The sequence below is a fragment of the Salmo salar genome, chromosome ssa04 (assembly GCF_905237065.1).
Source record: "Salmo salar chromosome ssa04, Ssal_v3.1, whole genome shotgun sequence".
In the NCBI taxonomy this organism is placed as follows: Eukaryota; Metazoa; Chordata; class Actinopteri; order Salmoniformes; family Salmonidae; genus Salmo; species Salmo salar.
The window spans coordinates 3,834,024-3,853,054 of record NC_059445.1 but is presented as its reverse complement, the minus strand read 5'-3'; the positions used below and the strand labels follow the sequence as shown (position 1 = coordinate 3,853,054).

Here is a 19,031-nt window from a genome sequence, read left to right as displayed (position 1 = left end):
CTCTGTAGAAAGAGGAAGCGATGTTTGGCTGATGTGGACAATTCAACGGGGTGAGATTATCTCCCGCTAAGTAAACTAGCGACTGTCGAGCAACCCGGTGTTAAAACGAAATCATTCAAAAACAATGGAGCGATGAAAATATGTAACGCTTGAACCAAACAATTTTTCAATTTGTAAAGAACTGAAGAAAAAAAAGCGATCCACAATGATGTCAGAATGCGAAGCAAACGAGACCGAGCCGGTGGTGGCGGCTGACATACCCCCGGTAGCCTCCGCTGCTGCTACCACGGATCTCAACTTTCGGTCAGAGGATCCGCTGTCGACGTTGTTCGATAGGAACACAGTCGGGTCTGGGTCTAACCCGGGGGTCGCGGTTCGGATGTCGGGTTCGTGTGAAAGCGTTCTTACCGAATTGGAGACGGACGGTTCTGGGGAAGAGGCTCTGTTGTTGCCGTGTTTATCCGGAGGCACGTCGTCACCTCGGGGCGAGAGGCAGAAGAGGACGAGGCGGAACCGACAGAGTTCATCGTCGGATAAAGATAACCTTACCTCGCCAGGTAAAGAGTCGGTGGTGATACGGAGGAGAATACAATAATCCGTTCATGTTAGTAGCTTGCTAGCCATGGCGTTTCTCTCTCTCTCTCTCTATTTTGTTCTTTTAACTATTTTAAAGTGCAAAAGGGAAAATAAATATGGGTTGTATTTACACTGGTGTTTGTTCTTCACTGGTTGCCCTTTTCTTGTGGCAACAGGTCACATCTTGCTGCTGTGATGTCACACTGTGGTATTTCACCCAGTAGATATGGGAGTTTATAAAAATTGGGTTTGTTTTCAAATTCTTTCTGGATCTGTGTAATCTGAGGGAAATATGTGTCTCTAATATGGTCATACATTTGGCAGGAGGTTAGGAAGTGCAGCTCAGCTTCGACCTCATTTTGTGGGCAGTGTTGCACATAGCCTGTCTTCTCTTGAGAGCCAGGTCTGCCTACGGCGGCCTTTCTCAATAGCAAGGCTATGCTCACTGAGTCTGTACATAGTCAAAGGTTTCCTTAAGTTTGGGCCAGTCACAGTGGTCAGGGATTCTGCCACTGTGTTCTCTCTGTTTAGAGCCGAATAGCATTCTAGTTTGCTCTGTTTTTTTGTTTGTTAATTCTTTCCAATTACTTGACACATTATCTTTTTGTTTTCTTATCATTTCGTTGGGCCTATTTGTGTTGCTGTCCTGAGTCTCTACCCAGTTCTCCCCCAGATCTCCCCCCAGATCTCTCTCCCTCTCTCTGCCCCCCAGCTCTCTCTCCCTCTCTCTGCCCCCCCAGCTCTCTCTCCCTCTCTCTGCCCCCCCAGCTCTCTCTCCCTCTCTCTGCCCCCCAGCTCTCCCCTCTCTCTGCCCCCCAGCTCTCTCTCCTCTCTCTGCCCCCCCAGCTCTCTCTCCCTCTCTCTGCCCCCCAGCTCTCCCCTCTCTCTGCCCCCCCAGCTCTCCCTCTCTCTGCCCCCCAGCTCTCCCTCTCTCTGCCCCCCAGCTCTCCCTCTCTCTGCCCCCCCAGCTCTCCCTCTCTCTGCCCCCCAGCTCTCCCTCTCTCTGCCCCCCAGCTCTCCCTCTCTCTGCCCCCCAGCTCTCCCTCTCTCTGCCCCCCAGCTCTCCCTCTCTCTGCCCCCCAGCTCTCCCTCTCTCTCCCCCCCCAGCTCTCCCTCTCTCTCTCCCCCCAGCTCTCCCTCTCTCTCTCCCCCAGCTCTCCCTCTCTCTGCCCCCCCAGCTCTCCCCTCTCTCTGCCCCCCAGCTCTCCCTCTCTCTGCCCCCCCAGCTCTCCCTCTCTCTGCCCCCCAGCTCTCCCTCTCTCTCTCCCCCCAGCTCTCCCTCTCTCTCTCCCCCCAGCTCTCCCTCTCTCTCTCCCCCCAGCTCTCCTCTCTCTCTCCCCCAGCTCTCTCTCTCCCCCCAGCTCTCTCTCTCCCCCCAGCTCTCTCTCTCCCCCAGCTCTCTCTCTCCCCCCAGCTCTCCCTCTCTCTGCCCCCCCAGCTCTCCCTCTCTCTGCCCCCCCAGCTCTCCCTCTCTCTGCCCCCCAGCTCTCCCTCTCTCTGCCCCCCCAGCTCTCCCTCTCTCTCTCCCCCCAGCTCTCCCTCTCTCTCTCCCCCCAGCTCTCCCTCTCTCTCTCCCCCAGCTCTCCCTCTCTCTCTCCCCCCAGCTCTCCCTCTCTCTCTCCCCCCAGCTCTCCCTCTCTCTCTCCCCCAGCTCTCCCTCTCTCTCCCCCCCCAGCTCTCCCTCTCTCTCTCCCCCCAGCTCTCCCTCTCTCTCTCCCCCAGCTCTCCCTCTCTCTCCCCCCAGCTCTCCCTCTCTCTGCCCCCCAGCTCTCCCTCTCTCTGCCCCCCAGCTCTCCCTCTCTCTGCCCCCAGCTCTCCCTCTCTCTGCCCCCCCAGCTCTCCCTCTCTCTGCCCCCCCAGCTCTCCGTCTCTCTCTCCCCCCAGCTCTCCCTCTCTCTGCCCCCCCAGCTCTCCCTCTCTCCCCCCCCAGCTCTCCCTCTCTCTGCCCCCCAGCTCTCCCTCTCTCTGCCCCCCAGCTCTCCCTCTCTCTGCCCCCCCAGCTCTCCCTCTCTCTCCCCCCCAGCTCTCCCTCTCTCTCCCCCCAGCTCTCCCTCTCTCTCCCCCCCAGCTCTCCCTCTCTCTCCCCCCCAGCTCTCTCTCTCCCCCCCAGCTCTCTCTCTCCCCCCAGCTCTCTCTCTCCCCCCCAGCTCTCTCTCTCCCCCAGCTCTCTCTCTCCCCCAGCTCTCTCTCCCCCCCAGCTCTCCCTCTCTCTCCCCCCAGCTCTCTCTCTCTCCCCCCCAGCTCTCCCTCTCTCTCTCCCCCCCAGCTCTCCCTCTCTCTCTCCCCCAGCTCTCCCTCTCTCTCTCCCCCAGCTCTCCCTCTCTCTCTCCCCCCAGCTCTCCCTCTCTCTCCCCCCCAGCTCTCCCTCTCTCTCTCCCCCCCTAGCTCTCCCTCTCTCTCTCCCCCCAGCTCTCCCTCTCTCTCTCCCCCCCAGCTCTCCCTCTCTCTCTCCCCCCCAGCTCTCCCTCTCTCTCCCCCCCCAGCTCTCCCTCTCTCTCTCCCCCAGCTCTCCTTCTCTCCCCCCAGCTCTCCCTCTCTCTCTCCCCCAGCTCTCTCTGTCCCCCCAGCTCTCCCTCTCTCTCCCCCAGCTCTCTCTGTCCCCCAGCTCTCCCTCTCTCTCCTTTGCCCCCAGCTCTCTCTGTCCCCCAGCTCTCCCTCTCTCTGGCCCCCATCTCTCTCTGGCCCCCAGCTCTCCCTCTCTCTGTCCCCCCTCTCTCTCTGGCCCCCATCTCTCTCTGGCCCCCATCTCTCTCTCTCTGTCTGATGGTGTTATATGGAGCTGTGTTGTTGATGTCATCAGTTGTTCTCCTTTGCTTTCTAAATGGGGGAGAGGAAGTGTCATCCGCTTAGACCGTGTGTGTGTGTGGGGGGCGGACTCTGTCTGTGTGTGTGTTGGGCTCTCTCTGTTTGTGTGTGAGGGCTGTGTGGGCCTGTTTGTGTGTGTGTGTGTGTGTGTGGGGCTCTCTGTGTGTGTGTTGGGCTCTCTGTGTGTGTGTTGGGCTCTCTGTGTGTGTGTGTGGGGGGGGACTCTGTCTGTGTGTGTGTGTGTGTGTTGGGCTCTCTCTGTGTGTGTGTGTGTGTGTGTTGGGCTCTCTGTGTGTGTGGGGGGGGACTCTGTCTGTGTGTGTGTTGGGCTCTCTCTGTTTGTGTGTGAGGGCTGTGTGGGCCTGTGTGTGTGTGTGTGTGTGTGTGTGTGTGTTGTTGTGTGTGTGGGCTCTCTGTGTGTGTGCTTGTGTGTGTTGGGCTCTCTGTGTGTGTGTGTGGGGGGCTCTGTGTGTGTGTGGGCTCTCTCTGTGTGTGTGTGTGTGTGTGTGTGTGTGTGTGCTGTGTGTGTGTGTGTGTGTGTTGGGCTCTCTGTGTGTGTGTGTGTGTGGGGGGCTCTGTGTGTGTGTGTGTGTGTGTGGGCTCTCTCTCTGTGTGTGTGTGTGTGTGGGCTCTCTCTCTGTGTGTGTGTGTGTGTTTAACCTCCATGTTATATGGTGTCATGTTTCTCTTGACTTTGCACCTAGCTCACAGTGCGCCTGCCTCCCAAACAACACCCTATTCCCTACATAGTGCACTACTTTTGACCAGAGCCCTATGTAGGGAATAGGGTGCTGTTTGGGAGGCAGCCTACACCCTCCACCAGAGTCAACCACAACCAAAGCAAACAAATGTTGACGCTGCAGAGTTGAACTGATACCAGCTGTAGATGCTGCTTTAGCTGGTTACATACACACGTACTGATCTCTCTTTCAATTCCACTTGCAATTTAAGGGCCTTTTTTTGGCATGGGAAACATATGTTAACATCGCCAAAGCAAGTGAAATAGATAATAAACAAAAGTTTAATAAAAAATGTACAGTAAACATTACACTCACAGACATTCCAAAAGAATAAAGACATTACAAATGTCATATTATGTCTACATACAGTGTTGTAACGATGTGCAAATGGTTAAAGTACAAAAGGGAAAATAAATAAACATAAATATGGGTTGTATTTACAATGGTGTTTGTTCTTCACTGGTTGACCTTTTCTTGTGGCAACAGGTCACAAATCTTGCTGCTGTGATGGCACACTGTGGTATTTCACCCAGTAGATATGGAGAGTTCATCAAAGTCGGGTTTGTTTTCAAATTCTTTGTGGATCTGTGTAATCTGAGGGAAATATGTGTCACTAGTATGGTCATACATTTGGCAAGAGGTTAGGAAGTGCAGTTCAGTTTCCACATCATTTTGTGGTCAGTGTTGCACATAGCCTGTCTTCTCTTGAGAGCCAGGTCTGCCTACTGCGGCCTTTCTCAATAGCAAGGCTATGATCACTGAGTCTCTGTTTCTCTCTCCATGTCTCTGTCTCTCTCGCTCTCGCTGTGTCTCTCTCAATTCATTTTAAGGGTTTTATTGGCATGGGAAACATATGTTTACATTGCCAAAGCAAGTGACCTAGATATTAAACAAAAGTGAAATAAACAATAAAACATTTAGAGAAAACATTACTCTCTCTCTCTCTCTCTCTGTCTATCTCTGTGGAGAGGGCATGTTAAAATATACATTTGTAATGGGAAACATATGTTTATTTTTTTTTTAATGTAATGACGATGGCCTATTTTTAAAGAAAAACAAGTCTAAATTCTCTCTCTCTCCCCTCCATTCAGGTAACAGTAGCGGAGACTTTAACCATTTCCCCGGCGACCCAGAGTTTGGTGACATCATTCAGAGGGCGGAGCAGGCCATCGAGGGCGGAGTCTTCCCAGAGAGAATCTCTCAGGGTTCTAGCGGGAGTTACTTCGTTAAAGACTCCAAAGGGGTGAGGAAAGGGGGGCCGTGGGGGTGGGTGAAGTGGAAGATATGGAGGAGGAGGGGGTATTTTGTCAAAGACCACGGAGGGAGAGAGGGAGAGAGGGAGGGAGGGTGAGAATCATCCCTCATCACTACTAGCTAGGCTTTGTTCAAAACAGTCAATAACCTTTTTAAATAACAAACTATTTCCTGTTCTTTATGTCCAGGAAGTCCTGGTGGTTTTTCTGAGCCACTGTGGTTTAACTTGTGCGTTATGTATGTGAAGAAGTTATTGTTTCATGGGTTAATCTGGTCTAGTAGGCTTCACAGCTAACAGCTGAATTCCAGTATAGGCCTACAGATGGACAGAAACATTAAAGTAGATGAACATGTTGATGGGGAGGAAGCCAGCTTCAGGGACTTCCTTCACAACGGAGTGTACCCACTCCTAGCAGAGACTGGTGCGTCTGGTAACCTGCTGGAGTTACACTACATGATGGGGATGATGGTCGATGCCAGCTGGTCCTGATGTGGTCCTGTCTCTCTGTAGTCTGTGATGCCAGGTGATGGAGTTGTCCTGATGTGGTCCTGTCTCTCTGTAGTCTGTGATGCCAGGTGATGGAGTTGTCCTGATGTGGTCCTCAGTCTCTCTGTAGTCTGTGATGCCAGGTGATGGAGTTGTCCTGATGTGGTCCTCAGTCTCTCTGTAGTCTGTGATGCCAGGTGATGGAGTTGTCCTGATGTGGTCCTCAGTCTCTCTGTAGTCTGTGATGCCAGGTGATGGAGTTGTCCTGATGTGGTCCTGTCTCTCTGTAGTCTGTGATGCCAGGTGATGGAGTTGTCCTGATGTGGTCCTGTCTCTCTGTAGTCTGTGATGCCAGGTGATGGAGTTGTCCTGATGTGGTCCTCAGTCTCTCTGTAGTCTGTGATGCCAGGTGATGGAGTTGTCCTGGATGTGGTCCTGTCTCTCTGTAGTCTGTGATGCCAGGTGGTCCTGATGTGGTCCTTAGTCTCTCTGTAGTCTGTGATGCCAGGTGATGGAGTTGTCCTGCTGGTCTGATGTGGTCCTCAGTCTCTCTGTAGTCTGTGATGCCAGGTGATGGAGTTGTCCTGATGTGGCCCTTAGTCTTCCTCTGTAGTCTGTGATGCCAGGTGATGGAGTTGTCCTGCTGGCCCTGATGTGGTCCTTAGTCTCTCTGTAGTCTGTGATGCCAGGTGATGGAGTTGTCTTGCTGGCCCATCACTACATCAGATCAGTAGTCCTCCTCACTACATCAGATCAGTAGTCCTCCTCACTACATCAGATCAGTAGTCTTTCATTGGGTCTAGGCTGGGTTACTGTAAAGCTCTTTCATTAGGGTCTAGGCTGGGTTACTGTAAAGCTCTTTCATTAGGGTCTAGGCTGGGTTACTGTAAAGCTCTTCCATTAGGGTCTAGGCCGGGTTACTGTAAAGCTCTTTCATTAGGGTCTAGGCTGGGTTACTGTAAAGCTCTTTCATTAGGGTCTAGGCTGGGTTACTGTAAAGCTCTTTCATTAGGGTCTAGGCTGGGTTACTGTAAAGCTCTTTCATTAGGGTCTAGGCTGGGTTACTGTAAAGCTCTTTCATTAGGGTCTAGGCTGGGTTACTGTAAAGCTCTTTCATTAGGGTCTAGGCTGGGTTACTGTAAAGCTCTTTCATTAGGGTCTAGGCTGGGTTACTGTAAAGCTCTTTCATTAGGGTCTAGGCTGGGTTACTGTAAAGCTCTTTCATTAGGGTCTAGGCTGGGTTACTGTAAAGCTCTTTCATTAGGGTCTAGGCTGGGTTACTGTAAAGCTCTTTCATTAGGGTCTAGGCTGGGTTACTGTAAAGCTCTTTCATTAGGGTCTAGGTTGGGTTACTGTAAAGCTCTTTCATTAGGATCTAGGCTGGGTTACCGTAAAGATCTTTCATTGGGGTCTAGGCCGGGTTACTGTAAAGCTCTTTCATTAGGGTCTAGGCCGGGTTACTGTAAAGCTCTTTCATTAGGGTCTAGGCTGGGTTACTGTAAAGCTCTTTCATTAGGGTCTAGGCTGGGTTACTGTAAAGCTCTTTCATTAGGGTCTAGGCTGGGTTACTGTAAAGCTCTTTCATTAGGGTCTAGGCTGGGTTACTGTAAAGCTCTTTCATTAGGGTCTAGGCTGGGTTACTGTAAAGCTCTTCCATTAGGGTCTAGGCTGGGTTACTGTAAAGCTCTTTCATTAGGGTCTAGGCTGGGTTACTGTAAAGCTCTTTCATTAGGGTCTAGGCTGGGTTACTGTAAAGCTCTTTCATTAGGGTCTAGGCTGGGTTACTGTAAAGCTCTTTCATTAGGGTCTAGGCTGGGTTACTGTAAAGCTCTTTCATTAGGGTCTAGGCTGGGTTACTGTAAAGCTCTTTCATTAGGGTCTAGGCTGGGTTACTGTAAAGCTCTTTCATTAGGGTCTAGGCTGGGTTACTGTAAAGCTCTTTCATTAGGGTCTAGGCTGGGTTACTGTAAAGCTCTTTCATTAGGGTCTAGGCTGGGTTACTGTAAAGCTCTTTCATTAGGGTCTAGGCTGGGTTACTGTAAAGCTCTTTCATTAGGGTCTAGGCTGGGTTACTGTAAAGCTCTTTCATTAGGGTCTAGGCTGGGTTACTGTAAAGCTCTTCCATTAGGGTCTAGGCCGGGTTACTGTAAAGCTCTTTTATTAGGGTCTAGGCTGGGTTACTGTAAAGCTCTTTCATTAGGGTCTATGCTGGGTTACTGTAAAGCTCTTTCATTAGGGTCTAGGCTGGGTTACTGTAAAGCTCTTTCATTAGGGTCTAGGCTGGGTTACTGTAAAGCTCTTTCATTAGGGTCTAGGCTGGGTTACTGTAAAGCTCTTTCATTAGGGTCTAGGCTGGGTTACTGTAAAGCTCTTTCATTAGGGTCTAGGCTGGGTTACTGTAAAGCTCTTCCATTAGGGTCTAGGCTGGGTTACTGTAAAGCTCTTTCATTAGGGTCTAGGCTGGGTTACTGTAAATCTCTTTCATTAGGGTCTAGGCTGGGTTACTGTAAAGCTCTTTCATTAGGGTCTAGGCCGGGTTACTGTAAAGCTCTTTCATTAGGGTCTAGGCTGGGTTACTGTAAAGCTCTTTCATTAGGGTCTAGGCTGGGTTACTGTAAAGCTCTTTCATTAGGGTCTAGGCTGGGTTACTGTAAAGCTCTTTCATTAGGGTCTAGGCTGGGTTACTGTAAAGCTCTTTCATTAAGGTCTAGGCTGGGTTACTGTAAAGCTCTTTCATTAGGGTCTAGGCTGGGTTACTGTAAAGCTCTTCCATTAGGGTCTAGGCCGGGTTACTGTAAAGCTCTTTTATTAGGGTCTAGGCTGGGTTACTGTAAAGCTCTTTCATTAGGGTCTAGGCTGGGTTACTGTAAAGCTCTTTCATTAGGGTCTAGGCTGGGTTACTGTAAAGCTCTTTCATTAGGGTCTAGGCTGGGTTACTGTAAAGCTCTTTCATTAGGGTCTAGGCTGGGTTACTGTAAAGCTCTTTCATTAGGATCTAGGCTGGGTTACTGTAAAGCTCTTTCATTAGGGTCTAGGCTGGGTTACTGTAAAGCTCTTTCATTAGGGTCTAGGCTGGGTTACTGTAAAGCTCTTTCATTAGGGTCTAGGCCGGGTTACTGTAAAGCTCTTTCATTAGGGTCTAGGCTGGGTTACTGTAAAGCTCTTTCATTAGGGTCTAGGCTGGGTTACTGTAAAGCTCTTTCATTAGGGTCTAGGCCGGGTTACTGTAAAGCTCTTTCATTGGGGTCTAGGCTGGGTTACTGTAAAGCTCTTTCATTAGGGTCTAGGCTGGGTTACAGTAAAGCTCTTTGTGATAAGGACGTTATTAAATACTGTTGATTCCCTCTTTTTCCATCCAGAAAATCCTTGGCGTTTTCAAACCAAAGTCTGAAGAGCCTTATGGTCACCTCAACCCTAAATGGACCAAATACTTTCACAAGGTAACACTGTTCTCTGGCCTGTTTCTATCTGTCTTTTACTGTTCTCTCTCCTCTCGCCTCGTCTGTCCCTAGGTCCTATGTCCCCCTCTCTCTCCTCTTCCTCTCTCCTCATCTGTCTCTATGTCCTATGTCCCTCTCTCTCCTCTTCCTCTCTCCTCTTCCTCTCGCCTCGTCTGTCCCTATGTCCTATTTTCCCCCTCTCTCCTCTTCCTCTCTCCTCTTCCTCTCTCCTCTTCCTCTCCTCCCTTTCTCTCTCTCTTTTTACATTCATTATAACAGTTCATTTAACTCTCTCCCCACCCTCTACCCTCCCTCCCTCCTCCCTCCCTCCGTCCCTCTCCTCCTCCTCCTCTGTCCTCTCTCCTCCTCCTCCCTCTCCCCCTCTCTCTCTCTCTGTGTAGCTGTGCTGTCCGTGTTGTTTTGGCCGTGGCTGCCTGATCCCCAACCAGGGCTATCTCTCGGAGGTTGCTGCCTCCCACGTCGATACCAGGCTAGGACTGGGAGTGGTCCCCAAAACCAAGGTGAGGTGGAGGGTCTCAGGCTGTGTATCTAGTCAGTGATAATAACAGGCTGTGTATCTAGTCAGTGATAATAACAGGCTGTGTATCTGGTCAGTGATAATAACAGGCTGTGTATCTAGTCAGTGATAATAACAGGCTGTGTATCTGGTCAGTGATAATAACAGGCTGTGTATCTGGTCAGTGATAATAACAGGCTGTGTATCTAGTCAGTGATAATAACAGGCTGTGTATCTAGTCAGTGATAATAACAGGCTGTGTATCTGGTCAGTGATAATAACAGGCTGTGTATCTAGTCAGTGATAATAACAGGCTGTGTATCTAGTCAGTGATAATAACAGGCTGTGTATCTGGTCAGTGATAATAACAGGCTGTGTATCTAGTCAGTGATAATAACAGGCTGTGTGTCTGGTCAGTGATAATAACAGGCTGTGTATCTGGTCAGTGATAATAACAGGCTGTGTATCTGGTCAGTGATAATAACAGGCTGTGTATCTGGTCAGTGATAATAACAGGCTGTGTGTCTGGTCAGTGATAATAACAGGCTGTGTATCTAGTCAGTGATAATAACAGGCTGTGTATCTAGTCAGTGATAATAACAGGCTGTGCGCGTGTATCTGGTCAGTGATAATAACAGGCTGTGTATCTGGTCAGTGATAATAACAGGCTGTGTATCTGGTCAGTGATAATAACAGGCTGTGTATCTAGTCAGTGATAATAACAGGCTGTGTATCTAGTCAGTGATAATAACAGGCTGTGATAATAACAGGCTGTGTATCTGGTCAGTGATAATAACAGGCTGTGTATCTAGTCAGTGATAATAACAGGCTGTGTATCTGGGCAGTGATAATAACAGGCTGTGTATCTAGTCAGTGATAATAACAGGCTGTGTATCTAGTCAGTGATAATAACAGGCTGTGTATCTGGTCAGTGATAATAACAGGCTGTGTATCTAGTCAGTGATAATAACAGGCTGTGTATCTGGTCAGTGATAATAACAGGCTGTGTATCTAGTCAGTGATAATAACAGGCTGTGTATCTGGTCAGTGATAATAACAGGCTGTGTATCTGGTCAGTGATAATAACAGGCTGTGTGTCTAGTCAGTGATAATAACAGGCTGTGTATCTGGTCAGTGATAATAACAGGCTGTGTATCTAGTCAGTGATAATAACAGGCTGTGTATCTGGTCAGTGATAATAACAGGCTGTGTATCTGGGCAGTGATAATAACAGGTTGTGTATCTGGGCAGTGATAATAACAGGCTGTGTATCTGGGCAGTGATAATAACAGGCTGTGTATCTGGGCAGTGATAATAACAGGCTGTGTATCTAGTCAGTGATAATAACAGGCTGTGTATCTGGTCAGTGATAATAACAGGCTGTGTATCTGGGCAGTGATAATAACAGGCTGTGTATCTAGTCAGTGATAATAACAGGCTGTGTATCTAGTCAGTGATAATAACAGGCTGTGTATCTGGGCGGTGATAATAACAGGCTGTGTATCTGGTCGGTGATAATAACAGGCTGTGTATCTGGTCGGTGATAATAACAGGCTGTGTATCTGGTCGGTGATAATAACAGGCTGTGTATCTGGTCAGTGATAATAACAGGCTGTGTATCTGGTCAGTGATAATAACAGGCTGTGTATCTAGTCAGTGATAATAACAGGCTGTGATAATAACAGGCTGTGTATCTGGTCAGTTATAATAACAGGCTGTGTATCTGGTCAGTGATAATAACAGGCTGTGTATCTGGGCAGTGATAATAACAGGCTGTGTATCTGGGCAGTGATAATAACAGGCTGTGTATCTGGGCAGTGATAATAACAGGCTGTGTATCTAGTCAGTGATAATAACAGGCTGTGTATCTAGTCAGTGATAATAACAGGCTGTGTATCTGGTCAGTGATAATAACAGGCTGTGTATCTGGTCAGTGATAATAACAGGCTGTGTATCTGGTCAGTGGTAATAACAGGCTGTGTATCTAGTCAGTGATAATAACAGGCTGTGTATCTGGTCAGTGATAATAACAGGCTGTGTATCTGGTCAGTGATAATAACAGGCTGTGTATCTGGGCAGTGATAATAACAGGCTGTGTATCTGGGCAGTGATAATAACAGGCTGTGTATCTGTGCAGTGATAATAACAGGCTGTGTATCTGTGCAGTGATAATAACAGGCTGTGTATCTAGTCAGTGATAATAACAGGCTGTGTATCTAGTCAGTGATAATAACAGGCTGTGTATCTAGTCAGTGATAATAACAGGCTGTGTATCTAGTCAGTGATAATAACAGGCTGTGTATCTGGTCAGTGATAATAACAGGCTGTGTATCTAGTCAGTGATAATAACAGGCTGTGTATCTAGTCAGTGATAATAACAGGCTGTGTATCTAGTCAGTGATAATAACAGGCTGTGTATCTAGTCAGTGATAATAACAGGCTGTGTATCTAGTCAGTGATAATAACAGGCTGTGTATCTAGTCAGTGATAATAACAGGCTGTGTATCTGGTCAGTGATAATAACAGGCTGTGTATCTAGTCAGTGATAATAACAGGCTGTGTATCTAGTCAGTGATAATAACAGGCTGTGTATCTAGTCAGTGATAATAACAGGCTGTGTATCTAGTCAGTGATAATAACAGGCTGTGTATCTGGTCAGTGATAATAACAGGCTGTGTATCTAGTCAGTGATAATAACAGTCTGTTTGTCTTTCAGGCTGTGTATCTGGTCAGTGAGACATTTCACTACAACACCATCGACAGGGCCAAGTCCAGAGGGAAGAAATACGCCCTCGAGATGGTTCCCAAAGTAGGACGACACTTCCACAGAGTGGGCCTGCCCCCCAAGGTACCCTGACCCCTGACCCCACCAGTCTTATTCCTGACCCTATGTCTTAACCCTCCAAGTTACCCTGACCCCTGACCCCAGCAGTCTTATTCCTGACCCTATGTCTTAACCCTCCAAGGTACCCTGACCCCTGACCCCACCAGTCTTATTCCTGACCCTATGTCTTAACCCTCCAAGTTACCCTGACCCCTGACCCCAGCAGTCTTATTCCTGACCCTATGTCTTAACCCTCCAAGGTACCCTGACCCCTGACCCCACCAGTCTTATTCCTGACCCTATGTCTTAACCCTCCAAGGTACCCTGACCCCTGACCCCACCAGTCTTCTTCCTGACCCTATGTCTTAATCCCCCAAGGTACCCTGACCCCTGACCCCACCAGTCTTATTCCTGACCCTATGTCTTAACCCCCCAAGGTACCCTGACCCCACCAGTCTTATTCCTGACCCTATGTCTTAACCCTCCAAGGTACCCTGACCCCTGACCCCACCAGTCTTATTCCTGACCCTATGTCTTAACCCCCCAAGGTACCCTGACCCCTGACCCCACCAGTCTTATTCCTGACCCTATGTCTTAACCCCCCAAGGTACCCTGACCCCTGACCCCAGCAGTCTTATTCCTGACCCTATGTCTTAACCCCCCAAGGTACCCTGACCCCTGACCCCACCAGTCTTATTCCTGACCCTATGTCTTAACCCTCCAAGGTATCCTAACCTGTGTGTGTGTGTGTGTGTGTCAGCTTGGTTCGTTCCAGCTGTTCGTGGAAGGGTACCACGAGGCTGACTATTGGTTGAGACGTTTTGAGGCGGAGCCTCTCCCAGAGAACATCAGGAAACAGCTTCAGTCTCAGTTTGAGAGGCTGGTCATTCTGGACTACGTCATCAGAAACACAGGTGGGGGTGTGTGTGTGTGTGTGTGTGTGTGCGAGCGCTCACAGGAAGGAGTATCTGTAGTGTTTAGACTTTTCTTGGTGACTTCCTTTCACAGTACACACCACACACAGTGCACGGTACACATACACACACAGTGCACGGTACACACACACACAGTGCACACATTGGTGGGGCCTATAAAATCTGCAATACGGAGAACGGATTTCAACAATATTCAATAATGTTATTGAACTTAGTAGGAAATCAACTACACTGAGAAATATAAACGCAACATGTAAAATGTTGGTCTGATATTTCATGAGCTGAAATAAAACATCCCATAAATGTTCTATATGCACAAAAAGCTTATTTCTCTCCAATCATGTGCACAAATTTGTTGACATCCTTAGTGAGTGAACATTTCTCCTTTTGTCAAGATAATCTATCCACCTGACAGGTGTGGCATATCAAGAAGCTGATTAAACAGCATGATCATTACACAGGTGCACCTTGTGCTGCGGAACAATCAAATGCCCCACTTTAAAATGTGCAGTTTTGTCACACAATGCCACAGATGTCTTAGGTTTTTAAGGGAGCGTGCAGTTGGCATGCTGACTGCATGGAATGTCCAACAGAGCTGTTGCCAGATAATTGAATGTTCATTTCTCTACCATAAGCCGACCTACAACGTCGTTTTAGAGGATTTGGCAGTACGTCCAAACGGCCTCACAACCGCAGATCACGTGTAACCATGGCAGCCCACTACCTCCGCATCCGGCTTCTTCACCTGCGGCATCGTCTGAGACCAACCAACCAATTTCTGTACAAACTGTCAGAAACCGTCTCAGGGAAGCTCATCTGCGTGCTCGTCGTCCTCACCAGGGTCATGACCTGACTGCAGTTCGGCGTCGTAACCGACTTCATTGGATCGTGACGAGATCCAACTGGATGTATTGAACTCGGTAGGGAATCAACTAGATGAATTGAACTCGGTAGGGAGTCAACTAGATGAATTGAACTCGGTAGGGAATCAACTAGATGAATTGAACTCGGTAGGGAGTCGACTAGATGTATTGAACTCGGTAGGGAGTCGACTATATGTATTGAACTCGGTAGGGAATCAACTAGATGTATTGAACTCGGTAGGGAGTCGACTAGATGTATTGAACTCGGTAGGGAGTCGACTAGATGTATTGAACTCGGTAGGGAGTCGACTAGATGTATTGAACTCGGTAGGGAATCAACTAGATGAATTGAACTCGGTAGGGAGTCGACTAGATGTATTGAACTCGGTAGGGAGTCGACTAGATGTATTGAACTAGGTAGGGAATCAACTAGATGAATTGAACTCGGTAGGGAGTCGACTAGATGTATTGAACTCGGTAGGGAGTCGACTAGATGTATTGAACTCGGTAGGGAATCAACTAGATGAATTGAACTCGGTAGGGAGTCGACTAGATGTATTGAACTCGGTAGGGAATCAACTAGATGAATTGAACTAGATGTAGGGAATCAACTAGATGTATTGAACTAGATGTAGGGAATCAACTAGATGTATTGAACTCGGTAGGGAATCAACTAGATGTATTGAACTCGGTAGGGAGTCAACTAGATGTATTGAACTCGGTAGGGAATCAACTAGATGTATTGAACTCGGTAGGGAGTCAACTAGATGAATTGAACTCGGTAGGGAGTCGACTAGATGAATTGAACTCGGTAGGGAATCAACTAGATGAATTGAACTCGGTAGGGAGTCAACTAGATGTATTGAACTCGGTAGGGAGTCGACTAGATGTATTGAACTCGGTAGGGAGTCGACTAGATGTATTGAACTCGGTAGGGAGTCGACTAGATGAATTGAACTCGGTAGGGAGTCGACTAGATGAATTGAACTCGGAAGGGAGTCGACTCGATGAGTTGAACTCGGTAGGGAGTCGACTAGATGAATTGAACTCGGAAGGGAGTCGACTCGATGAATTGAACTCGGTAGGGAATCAACTAGATGTATTGATATTATTGAAGAAGATAATGATGAGACATGAACAGAATGCGTCAGTGGTTAGTATTTCCCAGAACACCTCTGTCTGTCACCACTATGTTTATCCGTTTTAGCGATGATGCTAATAATGATAACAGTCTTGTGGTAGACAGAAAGACTTCTCTCCCCCCCAAAAAAACCTTCTCAATTAAATGTTAACTACAAAGTAGACCATGTTTAACCTGGCTGAATGATTATCATGATTATTTGCATCAATCCAGTGGCGATTTCTTTAGCAAACTCTGCAATTTACATGTGTGCTACAGAAACACCGCTAACCAAACAGGTCTCCTGTTGTAGTTTTAAGTATTAAAGTGTGATTTTTTTTTGAGAGTGAAAACTTGGAGAGAAACAAAATGGAGAAACCAGAATGGAATCAGGCCAAAAAGAAAACAGATTTTCTAGGGACACAGTTTATTCACGCCCTGGAACATCTCCCTATAGCTTTGCATTGTGTTCTCCTCCTATGCAGAATCTAACCAAAAAGAAAACAGATTTTATAGGGACACAGTTTATTCACGCCCTGGAACATCTCCCTATAGCTTTGCATTGTGTTCTCCTCCTATGCAGAATCTAACCAAAAAGAAAACAGATTTTATAGGGACACAGTTTATTCATGCCCTGGAACATCTCCCTATAGCTTTGCATTGTGTTCTCCTCCTATGCAGAATCTAACCAAAAAGAAAACAGATTTTATAGGGACACAGTTTATTCATGCCCTGGAACATCTCCCTATAGCTTTGCATTGTGTTCTCCTCCTATGCAGAATCTAACCAAAAAGAAAACAGATTTTCTAGGGACACAGTTTATTCATGCCCTGGAACATCTCCCTATAGCTTTGCATTGTGTTCTCCTCCTATGCAGAATCTAACCAAAAAGAAAACAGATTTTATAGGGACACAGTTTATTCATGCCCTGGAACATCTCCCTATAGCTTTGCATTGTGTTCTCCTCCTATGCAGAATCTAACCCGTTCACCCTTCCTCTCCTTCCTCTCTCTTCTCCCTCCCTCTTTCTCTCCATCAGACCGAGGGAATGACAACTGGTTGATCAAGTATGAGAAGTCAGGGGAAGGAGAGGGAGAGAAGGTGAGCTGTGTGTGTGTGTGTGTGTGTGAACTGCAGTCCATAGATCATGTGTGTTTTGAAAGAAGTGACATGTGGACTCTGTACCATGCGTGACTCATACTTATCACACACACTCTACAGTATGATAGAAGACTGGCTCAGAGGACTAGTTACCATTCAACACTCTACAGTATGATGTAAGACTGGCTCAGAGGACTAGTTACCATTCAACACTCTACAGTATGATGTAAGACTGGCTCAGAGGACTAGTTACCATTCAACACTCTACAGTATGATGTAAGACTGGCTCAGAGGACTAGTTACCATTCAACACTCTACAGTATGATGTAAGACTGGCTCAGAGGACTAGTTACCATTCAACACTCTACAGTATGATGTAAGACTGGCTCAGAGGACTAGTTACCATTCAACACTCTACAGTATGATAGAAGACTGTCTCAGAGGACTAGTTACCATTCAACACTCTACAGTATGATAGAAGACTGTCTCAGAGGACTAGTTACCATTCAACACTCTACAGTATGATATAAGACTGGCTCAGAGGACTAGTTACCATTCAGTATGATGTAAGACTGGCTCAGAGGACTAGTTACCATTCAGTATGATGGAGGACTAGTTACCTAACAATTTCATAACAACTACCTTGTACACACAAGTGTAAAGGAATGAATATGAATATGTACATATAAATATATGGATGAGCGATGGCCGAACGGCATAGGCAAGATGCAGTAGATGGTATAGAGTACAGTATATACATATGAGATGAGTAATGTAGGGTATGTAAACATTATATAAAGTGGCCTTGTTTAAAGTGACTAGAGTGATACATTTATTACATCCAATTTTTAGTTATTAAAGTGGCTTGAGATTGAGTCAGTATGTTGGCAGCAGCCACTGTGTTAGTGATGGTTGTTTAACAGTCTGATGTCCTTGAGATAGAAGCTGTTTTTCAGTCTCTCGGTCCCAGCTTTGATACATATTACTAGTTACCCCCCGTATTACTAGTTACCCCCCATATTACTAGTTACCCCCCATATTACTAGTTACCCCCATATTACTAGTTACCCCCATATTACTAGTTACCCCCCATATTACTAGTTACCCCCCATATTACTAGTTACCCCCCATATTTAATACAACAGAACGTATTACTAGTTACCCCCCATATTACTAGTTACCCCCCGTATTTAATACAACAGAATGTATTACTAGTTACCCCCCGTATTACTAGTTACCCCCCCGTATTACTAGTTACCCCCATATTACTAGTTACCCCCATATTACTAGTTACCCCCCATATTACTAGTTACCCCCATATTTAATACAACTGAATGTATTACTAGTTACCCCCCATATTACTAGTTACCCCCCATATTTAATACAACAGAATGTATATAAATAATCTCTTAGTTCCACTCTAGTTGTCCAAGACATTTTAATGAATGAATCTCTTTTAAACGTCTATTCGGTGTGTGTTTTTGGGACCATTCTGCCAAGGGAGTTCCCAGGACTTCACGGCCCTGAAGCTAAAATGTCTCGTGTGTTTTGGAGGCGTTGGTTTTACTCCATGTGTTTACCAAAGTGTTGGACCAGACCCAGTTTATCATGTATAACAGTTGTCCTTTCAGAGTGATGAATCATTTTGAAAAAGTTATTTTTGTATATAAATGTTTCTATAATTTCCTTGACCTTTTTGAATGTTTTATGTAATTCTATCAATAATAAACAATGTGTAGCTAATCAATACATGTTGTATCTCTCTATCAGGACCAGACAGAACAGAGTAGAGAGCAGGCTATAGACAACCATCAATCAATACAGAACAATGTGTAGCTAATCAATACATGTTGTATCTCTCTATCAGGACCAGACAGAACAGAGTAGAGAGCAGGCTATAGACAACCATCAATCAATACAGAACAATGTGTAGCTAATCAATACATGTTGTATCTCTCTATCAGGACCAGACAGAACAGAGTAGAGAGCAGGCTATAGACAACCATCAATCAATACAGAACAATGTGTAGCTAATCAATACATGTATCTCTCTATCAGGACCAGACAGAACAGAGTAGAGAGCAGGCTATAGACAACCATCAATCAATACAGAACAATGTGTAGCTAATCAATACATGTTGTATCTCTCTATCAGGACCAGACAGAACAGAGTAGAGAGCAGGCTATAGACAACCATCAATCAATACAGAACAATGTGTAGCTAATCAATACATGTTGTATCTCTCTATCAGGACCAGACAGAACAGAGTAGAGAGCAGGCTATAGACAACCATCAATCAATACAGAACAATGTGTAGCTAATCAATACATGTTGTATCTCTCTATCAGGACCAGACAGAACAGAGTAG

General features: G+C 46.8%; 1 protein-coding gene across 1 annotated transcript in view; it reads left to right on the top strand.

The window, feature by feature from the left end:
• LOC106602101 (phosphatidylinositol 4-kinase type 2-beta) overlaps positions 1-19,031 on the top strand; it is a 26,951-nt gene continuing 7,920 nt past the window's right edge. The window contains exons 1-7 of the mRNA XM_045716320.1: positions 1-557; positions 5,213-5,364; positions 9,222-9,302; positions 9,704-9,823; positions 12,536-12,667; positions 13,404-13,557; positions 16,601-16,662. Of these exons, the coding sequence (XP_045572276.1) occupies positions 206-557; positions 5,213-5,364; positions 9,222-9,302; positions 9,704-9,823; positions 12,536-12,667; positions 13,404-13,557; positions 16,601-16,662 (1,053 nt within the window). The 5' untranslated portion in view covers positions 1-205. The remainder of the gene's footprint in view (positions 558-5,212; positions 5,365-9,221; positions 9,303-9,703; positions 9,824-12,535; positions 12,668-13,403; positions 13,558-16,600; positions 16,663-19,031) is intronic.